Genomic DNA, 14773 nt, shown 5'->3' with positions numbered 1-14773 from the left:
AATGTCGTAAAGATGTTTCGTCAGAGAATGCGCTTCTCTCATAATACCAACCAGATTTGATACTTAGTATTTTTAAACAGTACCCACGTTTACCGAGGCGATTAAATAAAAATAAATAATGTGCGTATGAACCCCATTTATTTAAGTTCTCAGAATTCACATACCAGAATCAAATCATATAAATCTATGAATCAATGTACTTTTTTAATTGGTATTGTACACTGTCAGCATTTAGGTAGGCTATGATAAAGGAAACCCAAGGTGACCAAAACTTGAAATAGGATACCATAACCTGCACATCCAGGGAACTGTCAGAGCTCCTCTTTAAAGAAAATATCCCGTATTAACAATAAAATAACAATAATCAAGTCAAAAACTTTTAATAACTTGTAAAACTTGCAATCAAGAATAATCAACTAATATGTGCAAAATACACAATCTTCAATTTGTAATGACTGCACAATTAATTTGTAATGACCAATGTTCAACAATGTTGTACAATCAGACAGTGTTTTAACCTGAGACTGTGCAGCAGCATATCAATAGAACATAAAGAGCTACATCCTGTAAGCTGTAAAGGCATGTTAACATTGCAGTATAGTATAGACTGCATGAATCTTACAGTGCAATTTGATCATAACAGGATCAGTGTTCCTTTATGTATTGTTCATATTCAAGCATACATTTGTAATTAACTCATAACTCATAGACCATCCGAGGCCCTCACGCTAAAATTCCAAGCAGTAAAAAACATATTATTCCATGGTTACTGGCAAAACCCTTAGTTGCATCATGTGGCAACAGGGAGGATCTAGAAAAAACATATACAGGAAACTTATAATGATAATGCAATACAGACAGTGTTATAACAGAATGTTATTCTCATCAGAACTCCCCACTACAAATAAACAAACATACAAAGAAACAGATTCAGTGCAGCTTCTGCCACCGTACTGTATACAAAGAGCATGATTTGCAATGTAAATATGAGCCATGTGACACATTCAGCACAATCACACAGTTAATGGCTTGTAAAGCCAGAGAACCAAATTGTGGACCCTAGTTACAGGCTACAGCTAGCACCAGTATAACTATGGTCCAGAGTATTTCCTGGTCAAGTCGCATGGTCTTGAAAAACTCCTTTAGACATACCATCAACAGGTACTATGTGCAAAGTTCCAACCCAATGGCATCAGGTCTGGAGACTGTACAAGGCCAGTCACTATAAGGTCTTCAGTGACTTGGGCTGTCCATTCAGTTTTAGGATTCGCTCGGCATCCCGGGCATTCTCTCTCAGTAGATCCATGTTGGCGTTGACATTCTCCTCCATCCACTCCTCCACTGTGTCTGGGAAGTAGATACCCTCCATCTCCATACGGAAGTTCTCTATGTACGTCTCCCACTTATCCAACAGTCTGGAAGAGGAGACAGGGGTTTAACTAACGAAGAAGAGGCATTTTTTATTCCATTGTCCTCCAAGTGGCTGAATATCTCTCATACATCCAGATAATATCTCTGTGGTGTTAATGGTGAAGAGAAAGGTGATGGCTAACATCAATCATTTTTAAAAGCAATACTTACTTCTTCAGCCGACCTTGGAAGAATCCTATAATTCTTGGATTTGCAAAATTGTATTTTCTGTGGTAGCGACTGAAACCCCCTTTGATGTGGCTGTAAGAGATAATCAGATGAATAGACAATAAATTGCCATCAGACAAATATATGGTATTTTCTTTGCTTCTGAATGACTTATCTAATTACTTATGCTGTCTTTTTCATACTCTGGAATCACATAAAAATGAAAGCGATGGATGCTTACTAGTGTTTCATGAGGGCCTCCACCTCCTTCTGCAGGTTTGTGTGAATGTAAAACACCATGTGGTAGATCTGAGAGCCTGAGAAGGCTCCACTCCCCTCACTACAGAGGCAGACAAACAGGAGAGAAAGGTCAAGCACTTTACCAAACAACTTATGTTTTGTTAAGTTCACAAAGCAAGGCATTTCAAGTAAACCATATGTGACATGGTACAGTTCAGGTTGACTTAGGAAAGGAATGTAGCCACACACTCTTGCTCTGACACAAAAGACAAATCACCAAGTTCCACCTTCCTCACGTGTACGTTTTCCTTTCTCTAGAAAATTGCAATTGGTCTTTCTCATAATACAACACAGTATTTCAGTTGAAGTTTACTGAAGAAAGGTCATCACATTTGATTAAATAGTACTGTTATAATACTAACCAGATATCTTTCTCCACCTTGATGTTGCAACCCAGTATGTGGTGAGCCTCCATCTTTGCCTTTTCGTCAAATGTACCTGTCCAACAGACGCATGCATAATGTTAGTTACAAGACCGGTCTACTGTAATACTTTACCGATCTCATGTCTGTAGTGGACATGTTCTTTGGAGAGCTCACAAACTGTGCAACACTTCTGAGTAAGAAGCTTTGGTTTATTTTATTATATTCACCAGTTTTCTGTCAATTGCTTTATTGTCTTTTGTTTGGAGTACAGGGCTCTACCACCTGTTCATTTATGCTTAGGACAGTTTCTGCCTGTCAGGAGGCTTTTTCTTCTTGAATAGTGACATTTTGAAGTCAGACGTTTGTAAATATAGCAACTTGTAAATGTATCACCCTCATCAACAGCACTGTGTAAATAGAATAGAAAACACTCATTTGCACCTCTACCTGCCTGCCTCCTGCTGAATCTTTGTCCTTATGACTGCGAGAAGGTCCCTATTTTACAGTTCCCCTGGCACTTACCATGCTTTAAGCTCTGTAGACACATAGCCAGGGAGGGAATGCCAACTGGGAGGAGTTCACACAACACTGTATGGTGCTCAAACCTGGAGGGTAAAATATTTCAAACACTGAGGTGCAGCACTTCATAACACAGACACAGTAAAAGACAGGATCGTCCTGTTGGTTTAGTTTAATGGGCCAACGGAATGAGTTATGAGTCAAGTAATCTAGTTCAACTATATAACATCATGCCTTATACAGTATATCTTCTGCATGCTCTGGTTTAGTACACACACTTTGAACATTACCAAGACATCAGTATCAGAGTCAATTGTGGTTGATTAGTGTCAGGGTTGCAAAATTCTGGTAATTTCCCTCAAATTACCAGGTTTTCCAGAAATCGCTATTGGAAGATTCCTGGAATCAGAAGGGAATACGCATGAAATCCCTATTGGAAGATTCCTGGAATCAGAAGGGAATACGCATGAGATCCCTATTGGAAGATTCCTGGAACCAGAAGGGAATACGCATGAAATCCCTGTTTGAAGATTCCTGGAATCAGAAGGGAATACGCATGAAATCCCTGTTTGAAGATTCCTGGAATCAGAAGGGAATACGCATGAAATCCCTATTTGAAGATTCCTGGAATCAGAAGGGAATACGCATGAAATCCCTATTGGAAGATTCCTGGAATCAGAAGGGAATACGCATGAAATCCCTATTGGAAGATTCCTGGAATCAGAAGGGAATACGCATGAAATCCCTATTGGAAGATTCCTGGAATCAGAAGGGAATACGCATGAAATCCCTATTGGAAGATTCCTGGAATCAGAAGGGAATACGCATGAAATCCCTATTGGAAGATTCCTGGAATCAGAAGGGAATACGCATGAAATCCCTATTGGAAGATTCCTGGAATCAGAAGGGAATACGCATGAAATCCCTATTGGAAGATTCCTGGAATCAGAAGGGAATACGCATGAAATCCCTATTGGAAGATTCCTGGAATCAGAAGGGAATACGCATGAAATCCCTATTGGAAGATTCCTGGAATCAGAAGGGAATACGCATGAAATCCCTGTTTGAAGATTCCTGGAATCAGAAGGGAATACGCATGAAATCCGGAATCCTCCAACCAGGATTTCTGGAAAACCTTGGAATTTTGGAAAAGTTACAGAAATGTTGCAACCCTAATCAATGTCTTACCTCTGCCATCCGGTTAGCAGGATACCATGGAGGGTTATGTTGGGGTATTTAGTCATAGAGTTCATGACCTTTATCCAGGACAGATGGTTCTGTAGCTGATAGTCAAGAGGGGTCCATCGCTGGTCAATACCTGTGCCCCCTTTAAATGCACTGGCGAACCATACACCCTTGAAACCGGCCTCGTGGTATCTAGATATCAACGTTCCTGTTCAAAATAGAAAACAATACAATTGGGTATTGGTAAACATAATATTTTCCCTCTCTTATTAAAAAGGTGTAAACACTTTTACAATGGTCTAGACTCTGTGTCATCGGTAATACCAATTACCCCACCGAAGACATTCTTTAAAAAAGTATACTCGGTCATAACATACTTTATATGGACAAATAAAATTCATAATTTTTAAGTCGGAGGGTGGTTTAACCTTCCGGACTTGGAATTGTATCAACTTGCTACCCAAGGCTTTTACTCGTGACATATAGTTGAACTCACTAAAGAGGAACAATGGGTACATACTGAAGATGCACACGCTCATCCCCAGAATCTTTTCATGTGTCTATTTTCAAAGGATAAAGCTAAGAACATTAACAACTTCATAGTTAAGAACACTTTAACAATATGGAAGAAAATGCAACGTATTCTATAAGAACCAATATCACTCCCATAAAATTCAACCCTATGGAACAATCCTTGGATAGCTTTTCAGAATTCACCAATAAATTGGTCCACATAGAAAACTAAAGGCATAGAAACTGTAAATGACTTGGTAACAAGAAATACATTTACTTCCATGACAGAATTAAAAAGCAATTTTGGACTGACCAATGTAGATATTTTCAAATACATGCAATTTAAAAGTTGCATATCACGAAATTTCAATTTAAAATATTTTGGACATCAGAGCAACCTTGAGGGAATCTTATTTGAGTCATAAACAGATGTTCATATGATAGGTAAGATATAGAAAACCTTGCAGAGAGCCTATCCAACTGACAATCTCTTAGATTTTTTTAAACTGTTGGAACCAAGACTTAAAAGGAACTGACATTCAAAACTGTAATATCTTATGCTTCACGGAGTCACGGCTGAACGACGACACTATCAACTTACAGTTGGCTGGTTATATGCTGTACCGGCAGGATAGAACAGCGGCATCTGGTAAGACAAGGGGCGGCGGACTATGTATTTTTGTAAATAACAGCTGGTGAACAATATTTAAGGAAGTCTCGAGCTATTGCTCACCTGAGGTAGAGTATCTCATGATAAGCTGTAGACCACACTATCTACCTAGAGAGGACTAAGATCGAATCGTACTACACCGGCTCTGACGCTCCTCGGATGTGGCAGGGCTTGCAAACCATTACAGACTACAAAGGGAAGCACAGCCGAGAGCTGCCCAGTGACACACGCCTACCAGGCGAGCTAAATTACTTATATGCTTGCTTCATGGCAAATAACACTGAAACATGCATGAGAGCACCAGCTGTTCCGGAAGACTGTGTGATCACGCTCTCTGCAGCCGATGTGAGTAAGACCTTTAAACAGGTCAACATTCACAAGGCCGCAGGGCCAGACGGATTACCAGGACGTGTACTGCAAGCATGCGCTGACCAACTGGCAGGTGTCTTCACTGACATTTTCAACCTCTCCCTGGCCAAGTCAGTAATACCAACATGTTTTAAGCAGACCACCATAGTGCCTGTGGCCAAGAACACTAAGGTAACCTGCCTAAATGACTACCGACCCGTAGCACTCATGTCTGTAGTCATGAAGTGCTTTGAAAGGCTGGTCATGGCTCACATCAACACCATTATCCGTGAAACCCTAGACCCACTCCAATTTGCATACCACCCCAACAGATCCACAGATGATGCAACCTCTATTGCACTCCACACTGCCCTGTCCCACCTGAACAAAAGGAACACCTATGTGAGAATACTATTCATTGACTACAGCTCAGCGTTCAACACCATAGTGCCCTCAAAGCTCATCAATAAGATAAGGACCCTGGGACTAAACACCTCCCTCTACAACTGGATCCTGGACTTCCTGACAGGCCACCCCCAGGTGGTAAGGGTAGGTAACAACACATCCGTCACGCTGATCCTCAACACATGGGCCCCTCAGGGGTTCGTGCTCTGTCCCCTCCTGTACTCCCTGTTCACTCATGACTGCACGGCCAGACTCCAACACCATCATTAGGTTTGCAGATGACACAACAAGGGTAGGCCTGATCACCGACAATGATGAGACAGCCTATAGGGAGTAGGTCAGAGACCTGGCCGTGTGGTGCCAGGACAACAACCTCTCCCTCAACGTGATCAAGACAAAGGAGATGATTGTGGACTACAGGAAAAAAGAATCGAGCACGCCCCCATTCTCATCGACGAGGCTGTAGTGGAGCAGGTTGAGAGCTTCAAGTTCCTTGGTGTCCACATCACCAACAAACTAACATGGTCCAAGCACACCAAGACAGTCGTGAAGAGGGCACAACAAAAACCTATTCCCCCTCAGGAGACTGAAAAGATTTGGCATGGGTCCTCAGATCCTCAAAAGGTTCTACAGCTGCAAAATCGAGAGCATCCTGACTGGTTGCATCACTGCCTGGTATGGCAACTGCTCGGCCTCCGACCGCAAGGCACTACAGAGGGTAGTGCGAACGGCCCAGTACATCACTGGGGCCAAGCTTCCTGCCATCCAGGACCTCTATACCAGGCGGTGTCAGAGGAAGGCCCTAAAAATTGTCAAAGACTCCAGCCACCATAGTCATAGACTGTTCTCTCTGCTACCACACGGCAAGCGGTACCGGAGCACCAAGTCTAGGTCCAAGAGGCTTCTAAACAGCTTCTACCCCAAGCCATAAGACTCCTGTGGCTACCCAGACTATTTGCATTGCCCCCCCCCCCCCCCCCCCCCCCCCTTTTTACACCGCTGCTACTCTCTGTTGTTATCATCTATGCATAGTCACTTTAATAACTCTACCTACATGTACATATTACCTCAACTAACCGGTGCCCCCGCACATTGACTCTGTACCGGTACCCCCCTGTATAAAGTCTCGCTATTGTTATTTTACTGCTGCTCTTTAATTACTTGTTACTTTTATTTCTTATCTTATTTCTTATCTGTATTTTTTAAACTGCATTGTTGGTTAGGGGCTCATAAGTAAGCATTTCACTGTAAGGTCTACCCCTTATGTATTCGGCACATGTGACTCATAACATTTGATTTGATTTTGATTTGATTTGTTTGCACAAGATGGAGGGGAGCATACCTAACGAATTTAGTTAACGAAAATGTACGCTTAGTCCAGTATAAATGAATGTATACATTTTATTATACTGTACAAGAGACAACATTCACAAATTCTACAGCACGACGACAGTCATGTCTTAAGTGTAAAACTAAATATGACTCAATAATCAATGCTTTCTGGGAATGCTATACAGTCCAAAAGTTATTGGTGGAGCTAGAAAGTTGGCAAGTTATAAGTATTACAATGTAAACTTACTTTTAATCCGTCTGTCTGCATATCTCAATACATATGGCATATGGGGGTGTAGTGAGATACAATGGGCTGGACAATTCTCATCACTCATCTTGAAAAACATATACTAAAAACTTGGGAATCAATCAATCCACCATCATCATTAACACAATGGAAAATCTCATGATATATTATTTAAATAGCATGGGCGACCGAAAAAAACGAATTGGTACAATTTAAGGCCATGTGGCAAAATATTATGCAGGCACTAGGGATAGGGGTGTGAGCATGCGAATCTGGGCAGACTAACTGTAGTCAATGTTTGTGTGCATCCGTAAATTGTTGTACGTATGTGTATGTTTGTATCTGGGGTGGAATTTATGAATTAAAAATATATTATTACAAAAAAAGTAATAATGGCTGAAAACATAAACATACCTATACCATCTGTATCCATTTTCTTCAAATAGTTCCATATTGTTGGGGAAGCTAGATCCTGCAGGCCTGACTCTAGGGGTATGAACAGATGCACAATCAGCTATAGAGCAACTAGTCAGACACTTAGTGGGGTTTAACCATTTCCATTGTAATGCACATGGCATAATTCATTGTAATAAACATGGTATGAAGTAAAAAAAAATAAAGATAAAACATAGAAACACTTGTGTGTCCTGAAGTCAGTCAGTTCTAATTAGAAAAACATACATTCATTTAATCAATCCACAGCACAATAGGACTGCTAGGAGATCTCATCATCACACCTTTAATAGTGGCAGGGCTGATCTTCCTCAACATGTCGTCCCACAGAATCACTCTGACCCCTGACCTTCTCTCTGTGATGAAACGGGCCAATGACACTGCATGGTTCAGGAACATTTTCCCAACGTCCCCCTTGTTGCTATGTAACCAGTTTTTAGAGTCCTGGCTCTCTCCCAGACCCCTCACCTGAGGAACATGGAGACACACACACACACACACACACACACACACACACACACACACACACACACACACACACACACACACACACACTGTATTATGAATGGAACTATAGAAACCAGGGGGTATGGAAAATGTAGGCCTATCTCATTGGTCTTATAACAATCTACTTGCACTTTATTTGCATATCTCAATATCCTGCTGAACTGAAAGTCCTACTAACAGATACGATAACATACATTAGTAGTGTTCTAGTTCATACACATACAAACACACGGCGTACACACACACACAAAATCATGCACGCACACACACACACACCCACCAACCTCATCAGCCCCCATGTGGAACCAGCGTGCGTCAGGGTGACAGTCCATGACCTGGGAGACCATGTCCTTGACCAGAGCCACAGAGCCAGGATGGTGGGGGTTCAGACTGTTAGGGAAAGCCCTCACCTCCCTCAGGTGGAAATACCTCTCATGCTTCAACACAAACTATCCAGAGGAAATAAGAGGAGGATAGATTAAAGAGGAGGCATAGTTTTTACCCCGCAGGCAACAGTGGTTCAATTTCATTACACAATACTATGGAATAGTATCACTCACAGCCATATATTTAGATAGATATCTAGCATAGCTCTGGTCTCACTTAGTGCAGTCATGACTGAAAATGAGCATTCCAAGGAATGTATAGTTATTCTTGCTTTTCTGGTATGGTTAGAATATGAAACAAGTGATCCGCTTATTTAAGGTCATGATAGCCTCAGGAGAGACTGAGGAACCAATATGAGTATAATACATACAGACCAGCTGTGTAGTGCTTCAAGTTCAAGTTTTATTAGTCGTATGTACGGGATACACATGGTATACATCGTCCAATGAAATGCTTACTAGCAGGTTCCTTCTGGACAATGCAACAACAATGAGAAATAATAAAAGACAAGACTACAAACATAAAGTAAATGGCTCAGTAGAATAAACATTTTACCATAAGTATAATACAGGAAGGCACAACTTATAGTCCAATATTTACACGTGTTTTGGGGAAGGGGGGTTGGGAGGCTAGTGTTTAAATAGTGCAGCATTTAGTGTCGGGTAAACACACGTAAATGCTGTTTACGCAACTTTCTTATTTTGCGTGGGCGTTTACCCACCTTTTGCGGAAAAATGCATTGAAAGTATAGGGAGCATTACTTTACTCACTGTGAACAGCGTAACCACCTATTTTTTCCCCACTACATCACTGATACAGTATCCCTGACTTACCTCGAGGTGTCCAAACACTTGCACTAAAGGAATCAGTTCCAGCTTGTTGAGTTTGGCTAGGCTCTTTATCTCCTCTATATCTTCCATACTGTTTAACAGAGAACACAGAGATATACAGCAGACTGTTCATCATTGTGACACATATTTAAATAGAACACTAATAATCCAATAGAACGGTAATTGTAACGGCTGTCGTAATCCTCCTCCTCGGACGAGGAGGAGAGGCGAGAAGGATCAGACCAATATGCAGAGTGGAAAGTGGTCATCTTTTAATTCACGTAGACTGAACACTTAATATACAAAAACAACAAACGTGACAAAACCGCAAACAGTCCCGTGTGGTACTAACACTGACACGAGATACAAACACCCACAAAAACCACGTGAATCACAGGCTGCCTAAGTATGATTCTCAATCAGGGACAACGATTGACAGCTGTCTCTGATTGAGAATCATACCCGGCCGAACACAAACAACCCAACATAGAAAATAACACCTCGACAACCCACCCCAACTCACGCCCTGACCAACTAAATAAACACAAGAAAAAGGAAAAACAGGTCAGGAACGTGACAGTAATACAGATTGTCCATCCTAGTTTTCACTTAGTTTTATCATCATTGTCAGGAGTTTCTCCTTTGACATGCGATCTGACAAGGAAAACTCCAGGCCCTAGTTTTTTCCTATCAATCATAAATTGACTGAGACATCACCATCTGGTGCTCACCTGTAGGCATACGGTGACCTGAGAATCGTCAGGTTTCCATGGTAGGGAAACATGTCCTCGTACTCTAGCAGAACACCATCAGCACCCAGAGAGGAGAAGAGCGGGAAGATCTGGAATGGAAACCGTCACAATGACTTTGGTTCTGGTGGATAAAGCTCTTATACTGCATTTTTCCCCAATTCAATTATATAGCTATACTATATAAACAAGACTACCCATATGCCAGGATCTCCATTAAAATATGAATCTTAAAACCTTTTACTGCAGTGGGCTAAATCAGGGTCACACAGACTGTTTCTTGGTAGTCTTAAATAAATCTACTTTGAAACAAAAGTATACACCTCACACACATGGTTACGGACTTTAAAAAATAAGACACCTGTACCATGTCAGGTATAGAGTTGAAATGTATTACATTTTGTGAGTTTGCATCCCAATTTTACACTTTATATACTACATCACAGAAGACTGAAATATGACAAAGCCAGTTGACATAGAAACACTGGATTTTTTATCATGTTTATTAATTATTAAATGATATGAACAACATTCCACTCATCAGGTCACTAGGTCATTTGACTGCAGGAAAGGGATACACCTTATAAAGAACACATTTACATTTGACATTTTAGTCATTTTAGCAGATGCTCTTATCCAGAGTGAGGCCCTGCAAATAACATTTTTGGGGGATCCACCTCAAGGAGAGAACAACTTTTCTCACCTGCTTCATGTATTTGACTTTGGGTGCAGCACCTTTCAGATCCAGGTGTACTATTCTTGCAGGGACTTTGCTGGTTTCCAGAGGTACTGTGTCTGCTCCTTTTTCTACTGGAGGCTCTGGAACCTCTGGTTTCTGGGCCCAGTTAACAAAATAGTTTATAACCTCTGACTTGTGTACAGTAACAGCCTCCTTCACGTTTGGTCCCTGGTGCCAAAATGAGCCAGGATCCATGATGGCCAACTTCTGTTTCCTTTCAGTTCTGGAACAAGACAGATTTAAACAGTAACTTTTTTATTTTCTTCTGAAGACTAATAAAGGCTTGAGAAAGTTTTACTAAAATAATCTCGGCACCCAGAACGAACGGCTGTCCCAAGAGGCTAAGAAAAACACAATATTATATCATATGAGTCTACAAACACCTCACTGAATGAGGATTGTGCCCATGGTAGGATGTCTCACCTGTATTCCGAAAGCAGAAGTTTGACAGCAGCAACAAGCACCAGACAAAGTACAACAGCTCTGAGGGCCTGCCTTTTTGTTACCATGGTGCTTCAGCTAACAGAGAGAAATAGAAAATAATATTTCAAGTTCATTTTCAAGTTCAAGTTTTTAATAATACCCACATGGCAGTCAAATACGCAAAAGCCATGACAGGGAGACATAGTGGAGTGGTAAAGCGCATGCAAGCAGTTACTCCCGTAGCCACTTGGGTACACTGCAGCATCCACCGAGAGGCTCTTGCTGCCAAGGTAATGCCTGACAGCTTGAAAGACGTTTTAGACACTACAGTGAAAATGGTTAACGTTGTTAAAGCAAGGCCCCTGAACTCTCATGTATTTTCTGCATTATGCATCGCTATGGGGCAGCAGGTAGCTTAGTGGTTAGAGCGAATCCCCGAGCTGACAAAATAGAAATCTGTCGTTCTGCCTCTGAACAAGGCAGTTAACCCACTGTTCCCTTGTATGTCATCATTGTAAATAAGAATTTGTCCTTAACTGACTGTAACGATTCTCCTCTTCGTCTGAGGAGGAGCAGGAAATATCGGACCAATGTGCAGCGTGGTAAGTGTCCATAATTAGATTTTTAATAAATCAACTGAACACTGAACAAAATAACAAAAGCACAAACAAACAACCGAAACTGTCACACCCTGGCCTTAGTTATCTTTGTTTTCATTATTATTTTAGTTAGGTCAGGGTGTGACATGGTGAAGTATGTGTTTTGGTTTGTCTAGGGGTTTGTAGGTTTAATGGGGCAATGTCTTGTCTAGGTGTTTGTATGTCGATGGCTGCCTAGATTGGTTCTCAATTAGAGACAGCTGTGGTTTATTGTCTCTAATTGGGAGCCATATTTAAGGCAGCCATGGGCATCATGTGTTTGTGGGTAATTGTCTATGTCTAGTCTATGTTGCATGTTTGCACTTAGTCATTTATAGCTTCTCGTTTGTTCTTCTTCTAAATAAAGAGAAGATGTATTTTGCACACGCTGCGCCTTGGTCCACTCTTTCTCAAGAAGACGATCGTGACAGAAACAGTTCTGTATGGTGAAACACAGACACAGAAAATAACTACCCTAAACCCATAGTGGGAAAACAGGCTACCTAAGTATGATTCTCAATCAGAGACAAGGATCGACACCTGCCTCTGATTGAGAACCATACTAGGCCAAACACATAGAAATATAACACACAGAACAAAACATAGAATAACAACATAGAATGCCCACCCCAACTCACGCCCTGACCAAACTAAAATAAAGACATAAAAAAGGAATTAAGGTCAGAACGTGACACTGACTTGCCTAGTTAAATGAAGTTTAAATAAAAAAATATGGGCAGCATGGTGAGCGTGCATTTCTTTTATTTATAAATGTCGCCAACAAAAACAAAGAACAAGGAAATGACCGTGAAGCTTACTTCGGCTATAATGCCACTAACAAAGACAACTACCCACAAATACCAAAAGGAAAAAAGGCTGCCTAAGTATGATTCCCAATCAGAGACAACGATAGACAGCTGTCCCTGATTGAGAACCATACCCGGCCAAAACATAGAAACAAAGAACATAGAGTTTCCCACCCGAGTCACACCCTGACCAACCAAACATAGAGAATAAAAAGATCTCTACGGTCAGGGCGTGACAGTTATCCCTTTAATGCCCTGCCTCCAGTCCACTTACCGATATCTGAACAAGAGAGCCTCATCGAAATTGCAACAAGCGGTTCTGTGAAAATGTTATTTAATCAAAAGACACTGGCAGATTTCTGGATAGGGCTGTGCTCAGAGTTTCTTGCCTTGCTTGGCAAATCGCGCTGTTAAGACACTGATGCCCTTTGCAACCACGTACCTATGTGAGAGTGGATTCTCGGCCCTCACTAGCATGAAAACTAAATACAGGCACAGACTGTGTGTGGGAAAGGATTTAAGACTGAGACTCTCCAATACAACCCAACATTGCAGAGTTATGTGCATCCTTTCAAGCACACCTTTCTCATTAACCTGTGGTGAGTTATTCACCATTTTTGATGAACAAATAACGTTTTATATGTAAGATGGCTAAATAAAGAGCAAAATCTTATTATTTGTGCCCTGGTCCTATAAGAGCTCTTTGTCACTTCCCACGAGCTGGGTTGATGTTGTTGGTGTTTTGGTGTTTTGTGTAATATATGTATATTTCCATCCACCACTGTTTGTTTGGAGGCTGGACATGTGTTGTGAGTGGAAATATGAGTTACCGTACCGGGAAAAAATTAATTGTACTTTCACCCCTGCCTGAATGATTGTATTCGGTTGAAACTAGGCTATGTGTGCTGCGACCCTGCGAACATACTTCACGTACTTTGCGATTATGTAGTATACTTTGTGCATGATTTCACTATTATACTAGCCTACATAATTGTTACGGTATATACCGCCACTACACTAGGCTACTTTGATATGCATCAGTGGGGATTAAAAATTGGTAGCCTATTTGCAATTCCCACTTGGAAACAGTGGATCTACTTCATATACCTGCGTATAGCCTCCACTACAGCGCTGCCATTGATATTTTACATTTGAATAAATTGCATGAACAGTAGACTATCCAACTTCACAGTTGTCATCGCATCAACTCAATGACGATGTATATTAAACGTTGATGGCGGTAGGCTACAATAAATCCTTACCCCGTGAGGAGCGTGCATGTAGTTTGTTGTCCTAATGTTTCCGCACTTACAATTCCCGGAAAAAAAGGAACTTGAACACCGAATGTTGTGGAAGGTCTACTGTACACGAAACGCACGACAACTTTCAACGAACTTCCGCGTTACACTAGTGGCATCTCGTCACACACACTACCCACTGAGCTATAAATGAACGCACCCACCCATCATTTAATAATAAAAAAGCACTGCGAAAAGATAGCGCTCTGCTCTGTGCAGCAGAATATACTAGAGTAGAGAGAAGTTGCACCCATCCTCACATAAATAAATCATCCAGGCTAGTAAATTGACTTTTATCTGATCTGTCCACGTATTGTTTGACGCGTGGGAAATAATGCAAGCGCATTGTTATCATAATCTTTGGAAAAGCTGCTGTGCCTGTGTTTCATCCATGTAATTAGTCTAAAGAATTCGACCCCGGGCAACAATCGGGGTACGTTGCATTCGGGGGTACGTTGCATTCGTTTGACAGTTCGCGGCT

General features: G+C 41.3%; 1 protein-coding gene across 1 annotated transcript; it reads right to left on the bottom strand.

Annotated features, from left to right (window-relative positions):
- Positions 1-119: 119 nt before the first annotated feature.
- Positions 120-14418, bottom strand: LOC120041097 (hexosaminidase D-like). Its single transcript, XM_038986067.1, has 14 exons — positions 14257-14418; positions 11551-11646; positions 11092-11350; positions 10371-10480; positions 9643-9730; positions 8707-8871; positions 8200-8383; positions 7877-7948; positions 3951-4155; positions 2766-2848; positions 2241-2316; positions 1820-1918; positions 1582-1671; positions 120-1415 (listed from the first exon to the last, which is right to left on the bottom strand). Exons 2-14 carry the CDS (start codon positions 11634-11636, stop codon positions 1223-1225), a joined length of 1710 nt encoding a protein of 569 aa, XP_038841995.1. The 5' UTR covers positions 11637-11646; positions 14257-14418; the 3' UTR covers positions 120-1222.
- Positions 14419-14773: the final 355 nt, after the last annotated feature.

The sequence above is a fragment of the Salvelinus namaycush genome, chromosome 3, assembly GCF_016432855.1.
Source record: "Salvelinus namaycush isolate Seneca chromosome 3, SaNama_1.0, whole genome shotgun sequence".
NCBI lineage: Eukaryota > Metazoa > Chordata > Actinopteri > Salmoniformes > Salmonidae > Salvelinus > Salvelinus namaycush.
The sequence above is the reverse complement of the archived record's forward strand: the minus strand, read 5'-3'. Positions and strand labels throughout refer to the sequence as shown.